The sequence below is a fragment of the Anopheles gambiae genome, chromosome X, assembly GCF_943734735.2.
Source record: "Anopheles gambiae chromosome X, idAnoGambNW_F1_1, whole genome shotgun sequence".
Lineage (NCBI taxonomy): Eukaryota > Metazoa > Arthropoda > Insecta > Diptera > Culicidae > Anopheles > Anopheles gambiae.
The window spans coordinates 14678266-14700438 of record NC_064600.1 but is presented as its reverse complement, the minus strand read 5'-3'; the positions used below and the strand labels follow the sequence as shown (position 1 = coordinate 14700438).

Here is a 22173-nt window from a genome sequence, read left to right as displayed (position 1 = left end):
ACGCGGATACACAACGTTAACGATTGAACGATTTGTTTGTGTGTGGCTCGAGCGAACAGAAAAGAAAAGGAAAACATACAGCAGAAAGGAGCACAGCAGCATCCATTTTTGTGTAACGCGATACCCAAGATGTTGGGCGACCTGTTTAAGGGGTTTCCCATCCCCTTAATGCTTTTCGAATGCATCGAAGGTGGCAAAACATGGCGAAACACAACCCAACACATGCGCGCGGCTTTTATTATCCATAGCTTTTCGAAGCAATTTGCATGTTTATTATCTTGTTGTAACGCGGGCGTATGCTGCGGCTGCTGTGCTGTTTCGCGTTGTCACCACGCGCGCATCGCATCAGCAGTGTCTTTAGCGGTGTCATTTATGCAAAAAAAATTGTATTTTTTTTATGCTATCCTCCTGCACTCATCATGTTTGATTTTTCATACATTTTTTGTTTGCTGTTTTATATCATAAACACACACACATACACTGTTTCCTGATCTAATGCCATTTTTTGCTTGGTTTGTTTCATATCCTTTTCTGACATTGTCCATGCCAACAAGAGAGTTTTCCATGCGGTTGGGGACCTACTCAAGGGGAGAACGGCAGCGGATAATCCTTAAGATTAGTGTGTGTGAGTGTGTGTGTGTGTGTGCAGCTGCATCTGTTATCAGACTCAGGGAAGGGGCAAGCACATTTGCAGTCACATCCCCTGCTGGCGGTGAAAAGCCGCCCGACTTTACGGGTTCTCACTTTGCATCACTAGCCTTTTCCCCATCGGTATGTCTGTCCCTGTCCGTCTCGATGCTTACCGCTGCAAGCTTGTATGTGTTTTTTTTTTCTTTTTATTTCAATTACTTGAAACTCATCATACTCGAACACTTGGCTTCAAAGCTTCACTGGCGCGTGTGTTTTTTCTTCTCTCTCTGCTTAAGTCTACATACTGGACACTCTCGGTTCGGTGAACATCGCTTGGTAACGTTAATAGTATGGTTGTTCGTTTCTTGGCTGTTTGGCGAGGCTTCAGCGGTCGAAGATTCTTTCTTACTCGCTCGCAGAAACGTTGTCAATATTCACTCACTTATAGCCACAACAAAAAAGGGCATAATAAATACGATACAGTCGCGTGTGGTTTTGGATTGGGCGTACCGAGCAATTATGATGTTGCTTGCGCCCGGCCAAAAAACGATCCTAAACCCCCTTTTTTCGTGAGCACAAGAATGCGCGGAAAAGCTAGCCGGAATGTGTGTGTTGTGTATGAGTGTATTTGCGAATTCGGGGGTTCGCGAATTCGAATTTGCGAGTAAGCGAAATAGTGGCTACCTTTGGTACATCTGGCTAGCCCAATTGTCTCACGGTTGCCTTTTAAGCCCCTTTTTATGCCGTGGTGTTAGTATTAGTCTATCTACTCGGAATGACACCACAGTCAGGCCGCAAGTGGACACCGTTTGTGCTCCGATCGACCATCAGCGGAGGTGCTATACGTCTTTATGTGTGTGTTGAGATTTTGATTTCAGATTTACGATCAGTGCTGCAAAATGTCACCGCCAATGTCATACATAAAGCTGACTGTAACAAAATCCATGTCAACGTCACGTACTCAATTGCGATAATCTGTGGTGATACTCAAAACGATTTGGTGTGATCAATGCGTGCTTCGTGCCATTTTTGCGACCATCGTTTGGTCAGTCACTATGTAATGACTTTTTTTTACTGTGATCAATTCTGCAAAATGTCACTAACATAGTCATGACAAATTCCGACTGAAACAAAATAATGTCAGCTTCACGAGCGCTACTGTGATGATCAGAGGTGCGACTCAAACAGTAGTTGCGACCATCACATGCTTGGTGACATTGTGTACAACCAACTCTTGGTCAGTCACTTGGTCGCGACATTTTCTGTCGATGAGCACCACGATAGTCAGGAGATATGCGGTGCTTGCGAGTGGTTCCAAGAAACAAAATGAGCATACTTTCTCTCTCTGTTTGACCCGGCAGACAATCAAAACACAGACAGACAGAGCATGCTCATTTTGTTACTGGAACCGCACGGCAAGTATATTCCAAGAATGACGTGATTAACACCGCCAGAAAATGTCGTAGTTAAGAGTTGGGTTCTCAACAAAATGCCACCAAGCATGTGATTGATCCAGCAACTGTTTGAGACTCACATCTGATCATCTCAGTAGTGAACGTGAGCTGATTTGAGCGTCGTTTTTAGTCATGACTGTTGGTGACTGAAACGATGGCATTTGTCAGCACTGTTCACAAGTCATGACTATGCTATGCTATGTCGCGTTCGGCATGCGTCATGACGCACTTTCATTGAGTATCAACAATGAGCATCAAGCAACCACGGATATGTTCACTATTTTCGTTGGTGAACATCTCGTGATGCTCATGACATTTCGCAGCACTGTTTACGACTCTCGTCAGCCTAGTTCGCCCTTTCTATGCTATTCTATTCTCTTGACTGTTTTTGCTTGTTGTGCTCCTGCTGCTAATAAGTAATAAGTTGCGCGAGTGTTTTAGTGCCATCCTAACCGCCTTATCGCTACGCTGCGTACGTGTCAATTGGCATATTCTACTTTTCAAAAGCTGCACCTATATCAACTACGAGTCTAGTATTTTTTTTTTTTTCAAGCTCCCCTGCTGCGAGCTACATTTCCTTTAGGAGTTCCCCCGATCTGTGCACACCTGGCCGATTTGCAATAGAGTTGTCGTTTTTTTAAGAGCTAAATGCCTGCATTCGTTTTTGTGACAATTAATCTAACGCTCAAAACAAAATAAAATAATGTAATAAAAACAAGGCGGAGCAAAAGCGCACCATGTGTTAACCCTGTCCAGCCAAAACAAAATAGACACGCTGAGGGCAAAATTAACTATATCGCACTGCACGGCGATTTGCTGCCCTGCTGGCCCGCTGCCCTACTAGGCCGTGATTACAGGGAAACGGTTTTTTTTCTTATTATTTTTTTTTTTCGTTATAAAGCACCCTCTATCAATTATCATCGGGCCCGCTTGCTCGATTCGATTAGCCTGTACCAACTAATTACGATGCTTACGATGGCCGGTTTGGTGCACATTTACATATCATGCTGTCCCCGGTCCCGGGACTCGGCTCCTCGTTCGCCCTTCTAACGCGGCGACAGTGAACAAGTGAAAACAAGCATGACAATGATGCTGCACACACACACACACACGCCCACTGAACTGGCGAGTTGGAAGGCGGAAAGGCCCGACTAATGGGGATGATGCAGCGCAACGCGCCAGCATATGGCACCGGCGGGCAGCGTTGGGGGATGGGCGAGCGAGCTGTTTGAGCTTCTGTTGCAAAGAAAGCAACCCCAGGCAGGACGATAAAATGACGCTAGCGCCTGACGTCTCCAGCTAACGATGCCTGCCGGGCTCGGACTGGTGGAGCCAACTCCGGGAGCGATGCATCCCGATGCTCTGTGTGTGTGTGTGTGTGTGTAGCAGCAAAACAAAGACACTTGTACAAGCTGCGCACAGTCCTTGGTACAGTTTCGATTGTCGCCGAGCATCCGGGCAGGAGGACCGGTGTGTCTGCCGGCAAATCGATGGCACATTTGCGAAGAATACGCTGACTTACGGTACGCGAGTGCCATTGCGGGTGCAGCCGCCAGTATCGCTTGCCTATTGCTAGTACAACAAAAAACCCTATTTGCGTTGAATCAAACGCTTCCCTGTTTTAGTACTACTTTACTGACACGGTGGTGCCGTAGACGGGCAGCTTTGCTATTTAAAAAAAATCAAGACTATAAACAACAACAAAACTACCGCTCGGAAAACAAACCTCCAAGCAAACGGCCTCGGGGTGCGCAAAAAAAAATGGGTTAACACTTTTCTGGGGACGCTAAGGTAAAATAAATAAGCTATAAATATGCAATCCTCGGCCCGTGCGCCTCCGTACCCTCTCTACTCGATGCCGAACGTGTTCGTTTCCTCGACCGCCAGCACCAGCTTCTCGTACAGCACGTCCGGCGTCGGGTAGGGCGGCAGATCGAGCCGATTGAAGCACGTGTGCGATCGGGGCAGCGCGTTCGCCTTGCCCCACTTCTCGATGCAGAACCGGCGCAGCCCGTTCGAGCCGCGCAGCCCGGCGAAGCCGTCGTGCGGGATGCTGGACGTGCCGGTGACGAACTGCAGCAGCCGGAGCCGCTGCTCGTTGCTCATCCGCTCGATCACTGCCCAGAACCACATGATGACGTGGTGCGTGTCGTGGTAGCCGCCCCGGTACTCTGTGTTCGCCCGCCAGTCGTGCACGTCGATCTCGACCGTGCCGGAAATGACGAGCTCGAGCTCGCTCGCGTCAAACACCGCCACCAGCCGGTGGTCGACCACCTCGTTGAAGCCGCGCACCAGCCACTCGGTCTGCTCGAGGACGCCCCGCTCCAGCCGCCACTTGATGATGCGGTCGAGATAGTCGCGCTTGTTCCGCTCCGACACGGTAATGTTGCGCCCGTTCGGCTTCAGCTCGATGTCGATCGACGTGCCGTCCGAGCGCTCCTCGGTGACGGTAAAGTTGAGCCCGAGCTCGCCACAGTTGTCCATGTTGTTGTCCCGTATCCACAGCAGCGACTGGTGGAATGAGCTGTCGAGCGACTCGAGATCGGACAGGGACACCGGCAGTCGGAGCAGCGCCTTGTAGAACGGGCGCGTAAAGAACGCATCGAGCAGGTACTGGTGGACGAGCGCCAGGCCGAGCACGCGGCCGGCAAAGCGATACCTGCGAAAGATGCATGTTAGGCATATGTTTTAACAGCGGTAGATGGATTCGCCTTACCATTCCAGTATGTCGTCCCGATCGGTCGGCCGTTCCGGCGCGATCTGCACGGTGTAGATGTCGTTCGCCGAGTACTCGAACATGTTGCGGTACGGGCTGAACAGCTGGCGGGACAGCAGGTAGAAGAACTCGCGCGACGGCCCGCCGTAGTCTAGCCCGTCCTCCGTGTCCCACACGATGTTGAGCCGGCAGCGCTGCAGATCGCGCCGGCTCGCCGCCATGATGCGCTCGAACGCGTCCTCCACGAGATGGGCCCGGCGCACCTCCAGCCTAGCAGGGTACAAGGAGCAGCAGCAGGATGGTACTGGATCATTAATTGTGCCATGGTACACCCGGTTCTGCTTTCTGTCTTCCGCGCCCCAACTGCCCCACAATTCAGCGTTCAATCGCAGGTTGTCCGCGCGCTTTGCATTTCCAATTTATACCGACTTAATGAACGCGGCGAAGCGCGATCTACCGTGACCAAGACCCCTGTATGTGGGTGTGTGTGTGCGCTATCACAAGCTCCTCGCTTCGGTCCTCGCACACACGCCGGTCCGGTCGCCCACACACACGAGAAAAACAAAAACAAACCAGGGTGACCTTCGCGCGCAGAGCCCACACCGCCCCAACACCAATAGCCAATTTCGAAAGTATTATAGCAGTTCTTGCAACCCCTCCCCTCATTCCCCCTTGCCCATCCGTCCCAAAAACAGGGAACCTTACCTGAGCTTGTGCGGGCCCTGACCGTAGCCTTTGGACTCGAGCTTCCGGTAGAAGGTGCGCAGCTTGGCCTCGAAGTCGCGCCGCATCGGGGCGCGCTGGACGTGCCGACCGCCTGGCTTGAGCGCGCCGCCGGGTACGAGCCCACCGCACGGTCCGTATCCTGCCGAGGTGCCCGGCTCCGGGGGGCTGCGTGCCCGGGGCGGCACGTACGTCATCACCTCGTCCTCGAACAGGCTGCCAGAGAGAAAGAGAGAGCAAAAGATAGCAATAAATATGTGTTTTTCACGCTCAAAGCTCGGTTTGTCAGCTTCTTTGTGGTGCCGCTGCGTCGTCCCTTGAAGAAGAGAGCGGGAAATGGTCGCACGGGTGTACTGCCGCGTGAAGGTAGGTCGTATTGAGCCAACTGACCGAAACCGGCCACTAGCATCGGAAATGCCGGGCCAATGTCAATGTCAAACGAACTCGGCTCGGCTGCAAAAGCGGCTGTACCGCGATGCCGTTTGTGTGTGTGTGTTGCGTGATTGAGGACGACCCGGACAAATCGTGGGCTGCCTTTTTCTTTTTTTTATACATATAAAACGCACACACAGTAGTAAATGGACAGCGCTGCCGCAAGTGAACCAAGTGCACGGAAGCAGGAAAACTGTTTCCATTTAGCCGCTGCAGTGGAGGGAGGAAAAATAACAAAAATACGATTACATTTGCAATTTGCTTTGCTTTACCGCGGTGTAGATGTCGCTCGCAATCGCTGCTGCCACTTCATGACGTCACCGTAGCCGTTTTTTTTTAATTTTGTTTCTATGAACACCCGTTCTATGGGATGAAAAATCGATCGGGAAGCAATAAAAAAATACCCCAAACGCTTCCCCGCACGCCACACACTTCCAGCACGAAACCAACCAACGAGTTAAAACAAAAAAAAAGAAAACGGGTGCCCAAAGTTTAATTAGCATAATCAAAGTGAACGACATAAAACGACAGTTAAGGTCCGCAGGCATCTCACAGGCTCCAAAAAGCGGGCGCGCGCGCGCGCACACACAGTGGCTGTATCCAATTATTTTATTTCCACACCTTGCACAACCCCCTCCCACCTTCTCTTTCACGCCCGGGAACAGTCCCATCACCCTTCCGTCCACTTGTTACGCTGATCGAAATCAAAAGTTCTTCCCGCTAGCGAGATTTCCAATTTTATGACCATACCAACCAACCGACCGACGTTGGGTTTTACGAGCGTTCTTTGGAGGGCGCATTTCTGTGAATATATGTATGTATATATATGTGTGTGTGTGTTAGTTTTTATCGCTCTTTTTTTGTCTCCTGTCGTGTCGTTTTACAGTTTTTAATGGCGCCCGGAGTTCGCTATGCGACGCAAAGTATGCGCGAATGCCTCGTGTTTTTTTTTGTTTTTTTTTTTCGCTATTTTTGACACCTATCCCAGCTTCCCAGTACAGTAGCATTTTGCGAGTGTGAAAGAAGGAACAAAAACCCCACAATAACAACAGCAATGGGGGAAAGAGTGCGCATGCATCTGCTGCACATCACTGTAAGAGTTGGTCTACGGGGGGTATCCGACCCAAGGACCCACTTTTCCTGCCGGACAGCTGGCGGAAGGCCCGAACCAACCAGCTGGACCGGCAGGGCTCACGCAGCCCTAGGACAGTTGTAATAATTAATTATTTGCATCTGCATGCGACACACCTTTACCTTTTTGTTCCCCTCCCTCCCCCCTTCGATTGTGATAGGGGAGATGCCTGACCTGACAATAATTTACACTACCGTACGGGACGGGCTGCTCTTATCAGCAGCACAGCTGCTTATTATACACGATATAGCGCATCGCACGCGGAACGCTTCCGTGGTGTAGTGCACAAGCGCGCAGACTTCTTAAGTTCAAGGTCGTGAGTTCAATTCCGCGGGTGTGGTAGGGTCCGCTAACGATCGTAATTATTTTCAAAAACACAGGTCTCTTTTTCTGCTCGCTTCCTGACCTCTCTGTATCCTTACCAAACAAAGGTCAAGAAAAACAAACAAACACCGCACACAATACTTACACCGAAAACAATACGGAAAAGCCACGGACCGCTGATCCTACCGCTCGCCAGAGTGGCCGGAACACTGTCGTCGCAATGGCCGGGAATCTTCGTCTACGACCGGCTGCCGCCGCCGCACGAGACCGATGTTCGTCGTCCACCACTCCCTCCTCCTCCACCTCCTGCCGTTGCTCTTCCTCACTGAAGCACAGATCTATCCCGTCGGCAGCATTCCGCTTCAGGACGGCGGCGCTGGCCCCGGCGTTGTTGGCCGCTGCTAAGCCGACGCGATAGTTTCGTCCACTGCCACCACCACTTTCCTGCCGCGTTACACTTCCTCCCCTGACTCGTCTTTCGCCAGCACCACCACCACCACATTTGGTTGCTGGTCGAAATACAGGAGGAGGAGTCGTCATCGCTCCTTTTGGCAACGCTCGACGTCGACGGGCCACCGCCACCGCCGCCGCCGCCGCCGCCGCCGCCGCCGCTGCCTCTGCACAGTTGCTGACACTCATCTTAGCCGCCAGCGCATCGTTCACCCGCCCGCGCGTGCCGGACGAGGTCAAGCGAAACAGGAAGCGCCCGGACGCTTCACCGAACGGCCTACAAACCCTGTGCCTGTGTATGGGCCGCTGTTTGCGTACGGTATCACCACTTTGTTCGTACGTTTCGCCATCCAGAGCGGTGTCGCGGGAGCAACAATCCTCCGAACTTTTCTTCCTGTTTCGAGTTCTGGTTTTTTCCCCGTCTTTTGAGTTTTGTTTTATTTTCTTCCCACTTCACCGTGTGCGAATGTTTTTTTTTTTTTATTATTATTTTCCAGCTGTTGAGATGAGAACGCGTGTTTGCAAACAAATACTTAGTAAGCTAATACTGTGCTTAGAGTTTTCTTTATCCCGCTGCGTGAGAAACCAAACCCCCGTGCAAAAGCGCAAACAATCAGCAAAATCAACAGCACCAACAGACCCAACAGTACAACACCACCAGCAGCCTAGGTCAGGAATCGCGTCCAGCCCGCCGCTGGTTGTTGGTATTGTCGAAAAATTAGCAAAAGTACACAACTCGCAAACGCAAACCGTCGCCGGTGCGGGTTCTATCCTGCCACTTACAAACCACAAAACCCTCCGGGCAAAAGAAGAGGCACACAGAAAAAGACCAAACCAGACAAACAACAAAAACCAGCGCAAAAGAGGCACAACATGTGTAAATAAACGCACAACCGAGAGCGCAAAAAAAGAGGGAGCGCGAAATTTATGCATCCGCGATCGCGAGCCTCCATCGCCATCCATCCAGCTGCCGCAACGATATGCCGGCTTGCGGGGTAATTATGAGCTTCCCTACCTTCGCTTCACCCATCGGGCAGGCTCCCCCTGCGCTGACATCATCTCGCACCTGCTGCCCAGGTTGAATGGATGTCAGTGTATCAATGGGGCCCGTCCTACAGACAAGTGAGAGTTCATTAAAGGGAGAACCATCAGGTCGCACACACTTTTGGCACTTTCTTTCCCCTAGACTACGCGTGAGAGACACGAAGAGAGGCAGAGAGACAAACAAAAATGGAAGACATTTGCCTTTTGCTCTCTTTCTCATTCTCTCTCTCTCTCTTGCTCTCGGTTGTGTAGCAATGTTGGCAGGTGAAGTGAGGTGACCTTGAAGAACTACCAGCAAAATCTCCTACCAAAAAGAATGTTGAACATTTCGTTACAACTCTAAAACATTGTGCAACGCTTGCTCTTTCTAAAAGTTCCCATTTAGTGCAACACACACACCCACATAAACAGTATCATTTACGCTGTGTTTAATTTGCAATTAAAGCCACACAATACAGAGAATCGTAAAAAAAATCCAATATTGCACTCGGGCAAAACAAACCATGCCGAGTTCTGACGTTTGTGCAATCAAAATCGACGGTTGTTTCCTCTTAATTAAATTGGACATTATAGTCTTCCACTATCAGACGTTTTTTGTTGATTAACAAATCGTAGGTTAATAATTCAGTTTATTCCAAACAAACGATTGTTCTAACATGTGTGGATTTATTCGACCTATAAACCCTTGTATACTTAGAAAGAGTCATCCAAAAGTCATCCGCGTAATATAACTTCCCCCTCAAGCTCTACTGCAGCACGCCATTATGTGAGATTTGAACACACGTGCACGACCGCGCATTTTGTACGCTCGCACGACCTGACGATTACACTACGGCACCGGCATGCAGCCCGGTACGCTAACAGCCAACACTATACGCCCACGCGCACGCAGTAAAACTATCCAAAGCATCGGAGCGTGCGTAATATTCTACGCGTCCGATAATACACAGCCGTAATGTTTCGCACTTAATTATAACACCCGCAAGCGGTTGCCGTTAGCTTCTTGCCCAGATCACAGGCGCCCGTACCGACACTACCGGTTCGGTTCACTAGCGCCGCCACACACGCTTAAGGTGATCCACCTCCTCCTCCTCCTTCTCCTCCTTCTTCTTCTCCCATTCTAACACTTACACACCCTATCCTGGAATGCACGAATCGGTCCACGGCGCATCGTACCAAGTGCAAGATAACATATTGACGCGTATATCACGATTAAGCATCGATATTGACAGGTGGTAGTTCTTGAGAAATCAGGACAACTCTCTTTGTGTCCGAAACGATTTCCGGGGGTCACTTTAACGTCACCCTAGACAATCAGACACTCGCGATAGGAGCGTTCGCGATTAAAAGCACCCTAGAACACCTGCATTCTAAGCAAACAGCGATGGTGCTGCTGCTGCTGCTGATGATGATTGGGCCACTTTGTCGGCCTCCCGTACCGGTGTAGATGGTCAAGGGCGCTCGCACACGGTAGCAGCACCGCGGCACCGATGTCCTTCCGATGCGAAATGCAACGGAAATTTGCAACCGTCTCCGTACGGTACACAGCACACCCAATCAAGGTGAACCCCGTCGGTCCCGGGGTGACAAAGATGATGTCGCTCACAGGTGCTGGATGCAGATATAAAGAGCTCTACAAGCAGAAGTGTGGTTGCAAAGGGGGGAGTAGGGGAGCTGACGGGCTGAAGGGTGGGGAGAATTAGCTAATTGGTCAGCGTCTGTGCGTGACAGCGACGCTCATAGGCGGAAGACAACACGCGCTCGCCGATCAGATCTTTCCGATCGGGCGCACTAGACAGCGACGGTCGACGGTTTTGCGGCCCCGTTCGCGTTCGCATTTGCAAATCTCGTCCGATGCCTCCACGAAACGTGGTACACCTTTCGAGGACAGAAGACGGGTCTACGACGTTAGCAATAAATTAGATGGGCACAACAACAATAACAACAACAAGAACCATAATAATATCCCTTGTTTGTAAGGTCGTCGCTTAGGCCCTGCTAATCCTGAGCCTCGAAACTCAATTTAACCTTTTCTGTGTTACTGTAAAAGGGAAGAAAGTTTTTGTTTTTTTTTGTGTGCAACTTTCCCATTCTCGGTCCCTCGATCCAGCGAAACAAAAAACAGGCAACAGAACCCGAAAGGAAAAGCCCAAACCCAAAACACCTTAGGCTATTGATTGGGTAGATCAATTTGATGCCTAAATTCAATCAAATTGGAGACTCCTTTGAGCTCTCCAAAATGCAGCCACATCAACATAAAAAGAGTTGAAAGAAACGAACCCCCCCCCCCTATAGGCAGATCGAAATCTCGAGATATCCGGTCAATATTTGCTACAAGTGTGTGTGTGTGTTTGTGTGTGTGAAAGTCACAAAAGGTTGCACATATACTGAGAACAAGCTTGGGTGCTACCCCAACACGGAGCCTACTTGGATCACGACCTGTGCACGAACCATCGTTACTAGCGTTTCGCCAAATTCTTCAATGTAAGCGGCTCTGAACAAGAACACAGGCGAATTAATTGGTTTTTATGCAACAGCAGCAGCAATAAGCGTAAAATTGTATTTTTGTTTTGTTTTGTTTTTTGTTTTTGCGCCAAATGTTACAGAATTCCGTCCAGTTTACCGGCAACACCTTTCGTTTTCAAGAAGCACAAGAACCATTGAGCAATATGGGGTTTTGCCTCGTTTTTTTTGCGCGCACACATCCAACTCCCGATAAGTCCGACCCGCCCCGTGCTCAATGCCATTGACTTCCAGATTGTGGCTCGATAGCTAGTGTGGAGGACGGTGGAGGGCGATAAGAGAGCCAAGGGGCGGCCAAGAGCATAATGCGGCCCCCGTCCAAGGGTGCGGGTTTTATCGGGGTGGCGGATGAGTGTCAACATAGATGGGTATATAGATAGCTGCCACTCTCTTGCCAGGGATTCCTCAAGATGTCCCAGACCTCGACCCAAGGCCCCAGAGCGCAAGGCGAACGTAGCCAACCTTCCCGAAAGTTGTGATAGTCGCTCCCGATAGGGAGGAGATATGCAATTTGGGGGTAACGCCGAAACATCGATAGGGGCGGGAGGCTTTTTCGGTGCTGTGCGATTGCTTCTTCGCGTTCTTTGCGACGCTGTGAACCCTTCGGACGACCTTTTCTACCGCTGGTTTGCATCATCTTCTGCTTCTGCGTCTTCTCCGCCCAAGTTGCCCGCGTTCGTCCAAAACCCTTGTTCCGGATGTGTGTCTGTGTGTGTGTATGTGTTCATCGATCTCTTGATGAGAATGCAGCAGCACAGCGAGCGAGCGAGAACAGGGAAGGGTCGCGAACCGTCCCATACGACCCAGATTCCATGCTCCGGTGGGTACCCTCTTCTTGCCGACCAACAGCAGTTGTTTTTCGCTGTTGCTGTTGCTATTCTTCTCTATTGGTTCTTCCCCTTATGCCCAGGGTTACATTGTTATGCTACATAGAAACACACACACACACACACTCACACACCCAAAATTATGCTTCGTTTGGTTACTGAGTGCGTGTGCCTGCCTCTCAGCTGATGCTCGAACGATGTTAACGCAATTGGCTGCATTTATTCACCGTTTCCTTCAACACTGCTTAATTCCAGCACTCGTGTCCAGCGTTTGGTTGATACTTTCGCTCTCACCGCATTCGCTTATTCAAGTTGTGATAAAAACAAAAATACGGCGAGAGAAAGGAAAGGACATCCAGCCCTTTTTTATCCACCTGCTATATTACGCCGTTTGGCACCGCACCACTGCCGCATCGTTAATGCGACGTTACATTTTCCCCCTCTCGCTCGGCTGGAATCAGCTGTTTTCCCGCTGCTACTATCAGGCACCGGCACCCCCGGAGAATGCTGCGCCATTGCAACATAACACAGGATAACACCGCCTGGGAGGGGTGAACGCAAATGACGCACTTTTGCACATTTGCGTCTGGGCGGAAAGCGTTTTCACAGGGAATTAACGTACACCTCATCGGGAGGAATCGTTTTTTGGACAAAAAAGGCGCTTTGGTTTTTGGTAAGATTGATGGAGCTGATAGTTTTTTTTTTTTTTTTTTGGTTTATGCTGCAAAAGCTGTTTGATGTTTGAGCTTCAACTTCACCTCAACTTCACAACACAACGAGCGAGAGCTGCCCGAAGAGCGATGCGAAGATTCGCAACGCCAATCCACAACAAATCAATGACATCAGCGAATCGGAAGTGATCGCAGCATATGAGTCAGATTTGACGCGTGCCGTTTGCCCCGGCAATTAACTGCTTCGATCGGATCGTAAAGAGCCCTCCGGATCATAAACACCAGCGCTCGGGCAGGGTTTAATCACACAGCCGAGGATTAACTCATCCCGGCGCGACGCGGTTCGCATGCGATGCCCGTTCGCAGCACCGACGATTCGTCACTCGTTTACAACCGGGACACAACATGCAAGCAGGAGTGTGTGTGTGTGTGTGCCTCGCTGGCTGACACTTTTAATTTGAGCCGCATTCGTCACGCTGTGAATTTGGTTGGTTTGCTTGAGCGTTGATTTGGTTGATTGCGTTCTCTTCACGAAAAACTCAAAACTCCCAACACACATATGCACACAAACACACACACAAGGTAGACACGACACTCAACACTTGTTGCAGGTGAAAGGACCTCGACACGATCGAACAAAGCCACACATTTGCCACCGCCGCTGCGAAAATCTAAAGCAAAACAAACGGAAAACACCAACCGACACAACAACAACACGCGTGAGTTACTTCGCGACTTCCTCGAAGCGGGCAACCGCGAAAACCTTCGGCGTTTTTCCCTTTTCTTGCGCCCGCGCGATGCTCAACGCGCGTCCGTACGCTCGCAAGTCGACCACCGGACTGATACCGCACTGTGGCGCGCGCGATACATTCGCCCTCGGCTTGGTCGATGCGCGCGCGACGGTTGCGACTGGTGCGAACACGCCTGACGCTTGATTTGCTGCGGCGGGGAGTGGACAGGCATGGTGTGGAGCGCGCAAGTAGCGTACCACGACAAATTCCGGCCGGCGCGTAAGGGCGAATGTTTATGTGCTGGAAAAAGCATATTTTGCACTCACAAAAATGTAATTAAAAAGATAAAGCCTGGCCCTGACTGGTGCTGCCGCCACACACGCAGCATCCTGTCCGGGCGTGTGCTGGGCGGGCGTTGTTTATATTGCTTTCAAGTGAGCGAATAGTCACGCACTATTTCTGGCGAGCAGCACTATTGCTTCAATAGTGCAAGATGCGTTTTTGGATCGCTTGACAGGCCGAAGATCACACGTTCAGCAAAACGGAAATGTAATTTTGCGATTGGATACGCTGCTGTGGGATAGGAAACAGCCTCTGCTACGCGAGCTCTATTAACTCTGATTTTAGTTTTTTTTTTTTTTTTTTTGAACGATGAACTACTGACTTCACTATTTCTGAACCTTTCGTAAACAAATTCCGACCAGCCTAGGATAAATGTTTGCTGGCTGAAGAATCATCTTTTTTGGAAAAAAGAAACACAACTTGGCCTAGACCTCACACCGAGCATCGAGCATTTGTGTGAGAGATATTTACTTGTGTTTCAACTTGAGTTTAGGATCTCTTCGCAAGTTGAAGACATTCAGCTTAACGGAAATGAAAATGCTGAAAGTGCTCCTTTGTGGCATACAGTTTACAGCGATACGAGTTCCCTGGCTCTACTGACTCTTACTGAATGAGTTGAGAAGCAAAAAAGTATCTTTTAAAACTAAATTTAAAAATTTTAGCGTCTATAACGACCCCCTTTTAGGTCGAAAAGACCAAAACCAGATTAGGCCGGTCATTATATCTACATGAGTAGAAGCTTTGCGTTTACACCTGAGACGCCACATTCGATTACCAACGACGATAGTCTGCATAACATGGGTGTCCACAAAGATAATACTAGAAAAAGCAATGATTTATGCCTAGGAAAGGCGTAAGGAAAAACTAAAGCGGTTTGAACAGTGAGGAACCCATTGATTTGGTTCTTTAAATTGATGATTCTAGTTCATAAAAAGGGACCACTCAAGCATGAGGTCAAAAACTAAAGCTCAGAATCCCCAAACCATCCGAAGGTAAACTGACATGTACTAAAAGCATTCACAAAATCTAATATGAATTTGGAAAAAAAATAATTATAAGTAAAAAACCTTTTTATCAAAAATATTTAATAATTCTTCAGGGGGGGGGGGGGTCGTTATACACGGAGGATCGTTATACACGCCTAAATACGGTACTTTAACTTTACCTTTGGTGAAAAAAAAACCAACGCCCAATCTAGGGGAAAGCGGGGCAAAATGGTTGCGTGGAGCGTAATGGTCACCTGTACAATTGGCAAATTAACGTTTACCAATGACTTCTGATGGTTGAAAAACATCAAATATAATATTAGATGCACACTATGAACCCAAGATTGATAAATAAATGAATTAATTATGAAATAACATAATTGGTTTAAACGATCTTATTTTGACCGTCTCGATAATCAATTTTCGTAAGAATTTAGCAAAAAATTAGAGAAGAAAACGGATGTGTGTATTGACGGTCCCGTGGTACAGTCGTCAACTCGCACGACTCAAATACATGCCCGTCATGGGTTCAATCCGCAAAAGGTTCGGGCTCTTATACGTAGGACTGACTATGAGTAATCAATAAGTCACAGATAGCCACTAGTAGTGAGTGGTACTGGCAGGCCTTGTCCAGCAACAGTTGTTGTTCCAAAGAAGAAAAAATCCATGCACATCTCATTTTTATCTATAATTTACGTGAAAAAAGTAAGCATTTTAATTGACTGTGAAGTTTTGAAGGTTAAATTTTGCAAAAAGGTTTCGTATGGGGCAAAATGGTTGGTTTATTTTGACAGGAGCCACATTATGAGTCTGAGGTGCAAGCAAAGGTCGCTACAATATATATATGATCGATATAAATACAACTCTGCTGTATGTATACTCTATCGATAAGAAAAGTTACTGACAACACGTGAATTATTAAATTATTCATGGAATTTACAAAAATATTTAACAAAACACTTTAAACCAACACTTAAATCCCTATCCTTGCAATTCTGCCTAGATGGCGGAGCTTAATCCGAAGCCTAAAGTTCAATGTTGTGGTCCATTTTGCCTCTTCCTCCATCCTTAAGAGTGTCATTTTGCCCCGCTTTCCCCTAAATGTTTATGGGGAACAAAAGCTTTTTTGCAAAAAAAAAAATTACCTGACCTTAGCGAGAAGTGAAGAACACGCGCATACAAAGAACATGTGCATCCTGTGTGTGAGGGTATTTTTTTTTTTACATCCATTTTTAAGATGAGGCAATAATAATTCACTATTTTTGCTTACTATTATCGATATTGTGCAGCTCATGTACTAGTTTGCTGGTCCTTCAGCTTGTTGCTTATTGATTAAGGAAGTTGTCAGCAAAAATGTTCAGAGAGCTGAGCCCAATATCTAAGCTCGCGTAGTTCAGTTCGTGTATAAAATAATGTTGACCGTCAAAAAACGATACACTGTGGCGTACAAGTGCAATACGTTCCCGTACGAACGTTCGTTGATTTACGATTATTTTTCGTGTTCACTTTGCATTCATCGTATACCATTATTGGAATTCAACAAACAATGGAGTTTATTGAAAAATAGTTTGTTCCCTTCATCCGATCGCATGAGTTTCCCCTTCTACAGTGCATTCTTGCACTTATTTTTCTTCAATCTTCTAAACAAATTTCAACACACTTGAAAGATAATTTTGGTACTTGCTCTATCCTGCACCAAAGTGCGACGTGCTTGACTAGAACGCATTCTGATCCCTTTTTTTCGCCGGACAATGTTGCAATGATATTATTTGAACCACATGTTTGACGACCAAAATACAAAGGCTTTCATAGATAAGCGTATGTTACAAACAGCAAAACATGTTCCTCTGAGCTCAAGTGGGTGTTTGAAACAACACACACACACCGCATCATGTAGGAGAGGGCTAACAATTACGCAGCGAGGATGTAATAGCCGCATGGGTGTCGAATGTCATGCCCGCGCCGTTAGTGTTGACGCTCCTTCAAGGCGTCAGTATCGTTTAAAACCGACCGCGCCACTGTTGCAGCGCTGCAGTCGAGGGAAATGACCTATCCCCGGGCCCGGGCAATGTCAAGCCGGGGACGACAAAAGCGCATAGTGGAACATTCCTCGGTCGCGTCGAATCAACTTCCGATTCTGCATTCTCGCCGGCCGTCGACGATTGTTTACGCGATGCCCTGCGATGCCTAATTGTAAACACATTCCTGCGGTAGGGGGACGGCGAGTGTTGTCGTGTATATGCCGGAAAAGGGTTCCTGCATCAGCTTGCATCCCGACCGCTCAGTGAGTGTGTGCAAGCCAACCTCCCAAACCCATCCAGCACCCGCGATCGTTTGGCACTTTGTTGTCCCCGCCGATGGGCATCTTATTCAGCAAAACGGGCCGCTGGCGGTGCACCGGCACCGGCCGGATGTTTACACTATGGCAAATTGCAAATGGGTCGCACGGTAGCGCGAACTGAACAGTTACCCACCTGAGCAGGATCGTCAGCTCCAGGTCGTGGCTGTAGCGATCGAGCGCCGTCGTACCTTCCACCCGGATGGCGTTGATCTTTTCGCGCAGATTGCGGGAGCATGCGGCCGCTCCGTGCCGCTCACGCAGTATCTCCAGTATGTTCGGCTGGCGCAGAAAGGCCACCACCTGGGCCGGGAGAAGAAAGAGAGGGAAAGGGAGCGGAAACGTGGCATGAGAAAGGGTGATTAAAAGCAAGTTTTTAATAATTTGGCGGAGTTTTGTTTACATTTGCAAATTGTGAATTTTAATTATAAATTTAACAGAAACCCGCTTAGGCCATACAGAGGTTTCCAAGTCTCTTTTGAATGTAAACGTTGTTCTTTACCGTGTGCAACATCAATCTGATATTTCATTTCCATCAGAATATTTTTTTAATTTCTTAAGCATGATTTTCAACACATCTCAAGCTGGATTCAGTTTGCCAGTTCTTTGTTATGTGATGAAAACCATGCTGACGACATTCAAAATTATGATGATGGAAATGAAATATCAGATTGATGAGCATTACAGGGTTTTCCAAGTCACTTTCGAATGTGCATATAATTATTCACCGCCTCCAAGATGTTTTTCAACAGCTGTCAAATGGTTTATGTGCTTCACAATGAAATTTTACACATGATTTTCAACACATTACATAGTGTTGAAAATCATGCTGTAGAAATTAAAAATTATTATGATGAAAATGTAATGCCAGATCGATGTGGAACTACATTTTGCAAGCGGTGAATAACAATGCTTACATTCGAAAGAGACTTCGAAAACCCTGTAACATCTTGCGCGCGGTGAATAACAACGTTTACAATTGAAACTGACTTTGAAACCCTTGTAATTAAGTGCACATTGGAAGGTGACTTGGAACCCTTGGTAATAAATTTTAATTTCCCCAGCATGATTTTCAACACTTCAACTAACAACGGGTGATGCGATGCGGCTTCAAATCCCGAAGGCAGCAGCTCGTTAAAGTGTTGAAAATCATGCAGTAGAAATTGAAAATTATTATGATGGAAATTCAATGTCAGATCGATGTGGAATAACATTTTGCGCGCGGTGAATAACAATGTTTACGTTCGAAACTAACTTGTAACCCCCTGAAACCAAACACACACTTACCTTATCGTTGTAAGCGACGGGAATTTCCGGCGAGCTGACGTGCGCCAGCCGGGAAAGGGTACCGGGTGGGCGGGGCGGTGGAATCGGTCGCTCATCGGGGAAGGGGCCGCTAGCCGGTGGCAGCAGCAGGGCAGCCGGGCCGACCGGTGGCCGATGGTGGCGTGCCCGCGGGCCCTCGGTCGGCAGCCGCGGATCGATGAACGAGGTGCGCCGGTTGACGTGATCGATGAAAAACTGCTTCCCGCTCTGGTCGAGCTTCGTTTCCCAGCCGCTCGGCAGCTCCTGGGCGGGCTGGGCGAAGCAGTTGACTAGCGCGACCAGGTCGCGGTTGTGCTGGTACCGGCCGAAGCAGCCCGGATCGCGCCGCACCCGCGACACCATGTGCTTGAGGGCCGCGTTCCGGTTGTACAGCTGGATCGCGTCGCCGTTCGTGTGCAGCATCGAGTAGAAGTCGGACCGGCACAGCATCAGCAGCGCCGGATGGAACGAGCCCGCGGTGGAGGGCAGCGCGACCGTGCTGCGGCCGGTCGAGCTCGAGCGCGAGCGGGTCGCCACCGGCCCGGTGGACGAGGTAGACGGGGCGGCCCCATTCTCGGGCCGCAGGTGCTCGTAGATGGTGCGCCGGATGGAGGCGTACCGGCGGTCCAGCTGCTGCCGGTGCGGATCGGGCAGCAGCACGGCCGAGGTGCCGAGCGGCCCCGGCCGCTGCCAGGAGGTGGTGCGGGTCGCGTGATCGATGTAGAAGATGCGCCCGTGGCTGTCCATGCGCGCCTCCCAGGCGGGCGGCAGCGGCTCGTCCGGCTCGGCCAGGATGGCACGCGTGCGCTCCGGGATGGACGGCAGCCGCATGCTCGGCACGTGCCGTACCGTGGCACCTTCTGCCGGTTCGCCGGGCGGGGGCTCTTGCTCGCCAAAGCCACCCTCCGGCGGCTGGTCCGGCGCTGTCTGCTGCCGATGGAGCCGCAGCTCCGGCGGTCCGAAGCCGTGCTCGGGCGGTGCTGCCGAGGGAGCGGGCCCGGCCCGGTTGCGGCGAGCGTGATGGGTCGGCGTCGGTGGACAAACCAGCTCCGAACCGGCCCGACCACCGCCGACGCGCGTCAGCTGGCGGGGCTGGGGCGCGCTCCTACCCTGCGGCTGGTCGGGCGAGCGGTCCCCCGGTGTGCCCGGTTCGCTGGCCGGACTGCGCGCCGTGTGTACCGATGCGTCCGCCGTGTAGTCGACCGGCAGTGGCCGTATCGGGCCGTACTCGCGGCACCGCGGTTCGCGCCCGTTCGAGGGCGTGCGGGCCAGCGGCCGATGGGGCCGCACGGCGCCGGCCACCTCGTGCTCGTCCGCCCCACTGCGCCCCACCATCTTGCGGAGCGGCTGCTTGCCGGCACCGGTCGCTCGTGCACTTTCGCCCGTGTCCGGTTCATCGTTCCCGTTCCTGTCCGGGCGCCGATTCCTGCGGCGTGGCGTCGACTGACCCCCGACCGGGTTACCCTCGGCATCGGGCATTTCCTGCCCACCGACCGCACCTTCCACCTCCTCGTGGTGGCGGTGCTGCTGCTGCTGCTGCTGCTGCTGTTCGTCCATATCGATAATGTCGAAGGAAAATCCATCGCCCGGTGTCGTCGCACCGGGGAACGGCCGACCGGGCGACGGGCGGTGCGCTTTCGGCGGCCAGGAACGCTCGAGTGGACGGTGGCCGCCGGTCCCGGCCGTGCCCTCGATCCAGAACTGCTTCTTGCGCGAGCAGCCGGCCCGCTCCGGGGACAGCCGGTTCGGGCGGACCTTCTTTTTCGTGCCGTTCGGGGTCGGCTCCTCGTCGGGCACTACGTCCGGCGGTTCGGGAGCACCGTTCGCCGGTTGCTCACTTTTACGCCGCACACCGGAAGTGGCTGCCGGCAGGGAGGTGGCGGAAGGGGATGGCACAATTGCTGGACCGGGCTCGGGCTGGAGGTTATCTTAAAGAAGAAAGTGAAATTGATTAGAGCTAAAGCACGAAAATCACAATTCGCTACGGTTGGCGGTTACCTTCGGCGGAATTATCGACCGAATCTGCCTCCACCTCACCGCTACCCTCCTCCTCCCCCTCTTCGTCCTCTTCGGAGCGTTCCGGGGTCGGTTCCTGTGCTTCGCCCGCCGGCTCGGTCCGCAGCTCGAACATCTTCAGATCCAAACACTCTTCGTACGGCGTCGGAGGAAAATCCTGCTGGACGGCCACGCGCAACTCTGGCGGCTCCTCCTCCTCCTCCTCCTCCTCCTCATCATCCTCTTCGTCGTCCTCCTCGTCATCATCGTCCTCGTCTTCGCCGTCGGATTGGTGCGATTGCCCTCCAATTGCCAACCCGTCCTGTTCCGATTCGGGGTCCGCTTCCGGCTCGGGCTCCTTGCCGGGCGGGTTGGCGGTTGGCCGGGGACAGGCCGCTTCCGGCTCATCGCCAGCCCCCTCCCGTTCGCAGCTCATTCTGCTTCACTCTTTTTCTCTATTTCTAACTCCCCTAATCACTAACACACACACACAGACACGCTCTCCCTTTCGCTCTTACTGTCTCCGTGCGTGCCTCGGAGGGAAGAAACTACAGCCACAACCGTCCCGGTTCATCCTGCCGCCCCGTACACCCATCGCTTCGGTTCCCTCAGTTTGATTGTGCTGGTTGGAACTGGGAGGGTGTTGCAAATTTGATTGTTTTTTGTTTCTTTTGTTACTTTTGTTGTTTGTTTGTCTGTTGTTGTTTGTGGCAGAGCTGCGGGTTGATTGACGGACGGAAGGCAGCAGCCGGCAACGGGGCAGACGAACCGGAGACGGTGACGGATTTGTTTACGTTTTGTCTGTTTACCCGCCGTACGCACTTTCCCCCATCCCCACACACCTTTCACACCTTTCACCACCACGACAGCTGCTGCTGCTGCTGCTGCTTCCGCACACCCTTCCTGCTGCTTGTTTGTGTCGCTACGGTCTTGGTGGGCGTGAAAGGGGTCGCACACGCCGCCCCGAACAAGCACCGACACGGTTTTTGGCTGGCGGTTCAGGCTCACGGTACGCAAAACTGCATCGTTCTCCAGTTTTGCACCAGCTAATTGCAAAGCACGAAAATTGCACCACCCCCCTCACAGCTCACGGTTTGTCGCTATTGCTGTTCTAATTCCTGTTTGACGTTTTGCAGTTTCGCTCGCGCTGGCGCCGTTTCGCTGACACAAATTTCGCCCTGCTTTTGCTGCGGGGCGTCATTTTTTTGAGCTTACTCGCCAGAGGGCGCTTGCTGTTGCGCAAATGCGGGAAAGCTTCAGATGTGGAGTTCGGGTGGTGAAAATGGGAAATTCACCACGCACGGGCTATCCGTAAAGTTTCGAAGCTTTTTGTGTTGCTTTCTGCTTTTTTTCTATTACTTTTGATAAATATGTTGAAGACACGTAAAATTCGTTCCATTCCCGTGGACTTTGGTCAAAATTGTCAATGAGGAGATATGTCTGTATATCTACTTTTCATTGCATGTTTTCTTGCTCGTTTTCTCTTGAATTATTTGCGTGCAAAATTTGCGCAATACCTACAGGTATTTCCCGATGTATGCGATTTTTTG

At 50.5% G+C, this 22173-nt stretch overlaps 2 protein-coding genes across 3 annotated transcripts in view; one reads left to right on the top strand and one right to left on the bottom strand.

The window, feature by feature from the left end:
• The window catches only part of LOC5666814 (monocarboxylate transporter 12), a 132450-nt gene that overhangs the window by 18128 nt on the left and 92149 nt on the right, over window positions 1–22173 (top strand). The gene's annotated exons all lie outside the window — the stretch shown is intronic.
• Window positions 234–21761, bottom strand: LOC1272391 (E3 ubiquitin-protein ligase HECW2). The gene is made up of 6 exons (XM_061642367.1): window positions 20627–21761; window positions 18611–20556; window positions 17460–17626; window positions 5506–5739; window positions 4801–5070; window positions 234–4743 (listed from the first exon to the last, which is right to left on the bottom strand). The coding sequence occupies exons 1-6, from the start codon at window positions 21057–21059 to the stop codon at window positions 3933–3935; spliced, it is 3861 nt and encodes a 1286-aa protein (XP_061498351.1). The 5' UTR covers window positions 21060–21761; the 3' UTR covers window positions 234–3932.

Bases quoted from the DNA above. Each gene is read 5' to 3' on its own strand.
- LOC1272391 (XM_061642367.1), bottom strand. From the start codon at position 21,059: ATGAGCTGCGAACGGGAGGGGGCTGGCGATGAGCCGGAAGCGGCCTGT. The intron at 5,740-17,459 runs GTGGGTAACTGT...TCTCTCTGGCAG, and splicing joins GAGCTGACGATCCTGCTCAG to CCTGTTCGAGGACGAGGTGA. The intron at 5,071-5,505 runs GTAAGGTTCCCT...GTACCCTGCTAG, and splicing joins CAGGGCCCGCACAAGCTCAG to GCTGGAGGTGCGCCGGGCCC.